We start from the raw sequence: 2,809 nt of genomic DNA, 5'->3' as shown, positions 1-2,809 counted from the left end.
AGTGCAGTTTATACTCATCTTCTAGTGTTCCTAGAAAACTAGAAAAAAAAACTAGAAAACTACTTGCCAGTGCATACTCTCATCCCTGTTGTCATTGTAGCTACTTGCAATGAATTTGGTAAGGCATTCAGGAAATATTTAGTAATACTTGTCTCTGCCAACATCTTCTGAAGTCAGGCATGTCTGATAGTGTCAAAGATAGATAATGTACAAAATGCACCTGAAGTCAGGCATGTCTGATAGTGTCAAAGACAGATAATGTACAAAATGCTGTAATGATGCTTACAATCCCACTGTTAGTTTTAAACCTATCTACAAAATTAAAAAGCTCAATTTTTGTTTTTTACAGGATTCAAGAGGGTATAATCCCACCACAGCCTTCAAAGTGAACTATCATTTTCCTAAATAAGGAAGAAGCTATCTTTTTCTCACAACTTTTTTGCTGTTAATCTTAGAAAGCTGAGTTAGCAAACCTCAAGTACGACGTAAATTGTTGGATTATGGCTCTCTTGTCTAAGCTTGGCAGGACCAATATACATACTTGCATTACTTTAAATGATTACAAGAAAATTATACCATCCTGGGGAGAGGAGGCAGAAAGATTCTTAAGGTCTTCGTCTTCCAAATCCTTTTGCATACAAAAGTCATCATGCAAATCAGAACCCACTGAATAACAAATGGTTTCAGGGCTTGGGTCAAGGTAATCCAGTTTTTCCCACAGTTTTTAAGTAAGATTTTTCTTATGTCACGTATAGTGACAAAGTTGTATGCTGAAGTCATTCTGAGCTAAAATGTACCTAGCCTGACCAGAAATCAACACAAGAAGAACACAAGAACACATGAAGAACACAAATGTTTCTGTCCAAGGAAACAGATAAAGTGCTGAAATTAAACATTCTGGGATACTAACAGATTTATGTAGAAACATTAGCAGATAATATCCAAGAATTAAAAATGTAATCTATTTTCTGGATTCAGCACAGCTCTCTAATAATATACAAACCACTGTAAAAGTCGGTTGGCATGATGATTTTGTGTTTGCAAGATTCTAGCTTAATTAAATACCTTTTAAAAGAATACATAAACTATGCAAGAAATATTTCACACCTTTTGTGCTTAAACCCAAAGTGACCATGTATCATTCCTCCCAAAAACAGCCAATTCATTTCACAGTGGATAAGCCAAGTAGAGGTGGTGTTTTGGCTAGCTGGATTTCATTATGCATACAGCCTGGCTATTTTTTCCTCTCCTGCTACTAAAAGCAGATACGTATGAACAACTTTTTGAATTTTGTTACAAGAGAGTGAACTTACCAGGTTGTGAATCACATTTGTTAAAGTCCAGGCGACAGGGACACTAAAGAAAGGAATGCTGAGCAAGACAATATGCAGCATGCCAACTCCAAGCGCGTATGTCAGCCACATTCCACGACTGTTCATCACCCGCGTGTTTGGATTTACCTCGCTGTGGGCAACTCCTACGTTCATTTTCACCCTATAAAACAAATCTGTTTGAAGACTGAGATGACTGTTATAGAGAAGTACTTAACATACGCAATTTTCAAATTTGGGAAAAGGCTGTTTTAAATAAGCAGGTCTGGAAGGAACACAGTACATAAGCCAAGATGTACCTCAAGATCTTCAAAGTATAGTTTATAGAGAAGTCAGTACAAAGGGGCTGTTGGGAACTGTTTGTTTAAAAAAAAAAAAAAGCCCAAACCAAAAAAACCCACAAGCCTGCTACAGAAGGAACATTTAAAAAAAAATGGTATGCTGTTGCTGTTAGAAGCTGAAGTTGCAAACCTGTAAGAAAGCAAGCTTTGTAACTTTTGTCCTCTAAATTCTTTTTTCCATCCATGACAATATTCGCAGTTCTTTCTCACTTCCCATATCAGGTGATTTTCCTCCTGTTCATGCACCAGCTAGTGGAGAACTCTGCGTACATCCGGAATACATAGGTGTATAAATTATAAATATACATATGTGTATCTATTATAAGCCTATGTATAGGTGGCCCAGCCACCTACTGCTATAAAGAACAAACAAGGACTAATTTACGCCTGCTTTTCCTGCAGCAGAGTGCAGATTTCAGGTTCTCCTCCTCTCCCCATCTGTTAGTTTTCAGACACACATTTGCATCTTTCAGATCCGGCTGAAATTAGCCAACGGCCTCAGAAGTTTTCTAAGTGACAGACGTATGCAGAGATACACAGGACAGTCTCATAATGCTGATTTCTTCAGGAGATTGGAAGAACTTACTGGAGGTGACACTCATCCTGTTGTACTAAAATTTGTAGTGATAATAACAAAAAAAAATCATTGCATACTTCATACTCGCGTGATCTGTGAGACTGTTTATATCATTTATGGCACTGGGATGGAGACTTTTTAACTTCCTTCTAAGTGAGTCTACAATAGCACTGTTCAACCAGCAAAAACAGCTTGCTTTCGGTAGGAAGCTGGCTTCTTACACCTGCGCAGGGCTCTAAGAGCACTGTAATACCCAAGTGCTTTGCAATATGAACGGTAGGATGTAGAATAAAAACAGAGGCGATAAACCTGAAACTGAAGCCGGGCAATGCCGGTTTTAATCAGTATTTGCTGCGAAGCGTCTCAAAACGCTCGGGCTGGGCGCACGCCCGAGCTGGGTGAAGGTAGACCGTTCCTCCCTCCCAGGGACGCAGCACCGCCCGTGAGCGAGTACCCAGACGTACATCCTGGCACCATCTACCACCGCCGCCCGTTCTTCCCTCGCGTTTCGTGTCTGACCAGAGGGGCACCCGCCCTCGGTTCGCTCTGCCCCCGCGCCG

General features: G+C 40.1%; 1 protein-coding gene across 1 annotated transcript; it reads right to left on the bottom strand.

The window, feature by feature from the left end:
- Positions 1-1,313: 1,313 nt before the first annotated feature.
- LOC104628010 (ORM1-like protein 1) lies at positions 1,314-1,487 on the bottom strand (the record flags this gene model as incomplete). The annotated part of the gene is made up of 1 exon (XM_010296436.1): positions 1,314-1,487. A coding segment is annotated over exon 1 (174 nt), but the record flags the coding sequence as incomplete, so codon positions are not given.
- Between the last annotated feature and the right edge of the window lie 1,322 nt (positions 1,488-2,809).

This window comes from Phaethon lepturus, unplaced genomic scaffold, assembly GCF_000687285.1.
Source record: "Phaethon lepturus isolate BGI_N335 unplaced genomic scaffold, ASM68728v1 scaffold33111, whole genome shotgun sequence".
In the NCBI taxonomy this organism is placed as follows: Eukaryota; Metazoa; Chordata; class Aves; order Phaethontiformes; family Phaethontidae; genus Phaethon; species Phaethon lepturus.
Note: the sequence above shows the minus strand (reverse complement) of the source record. Positions and strands in the feature narration are given on the sequence as shown.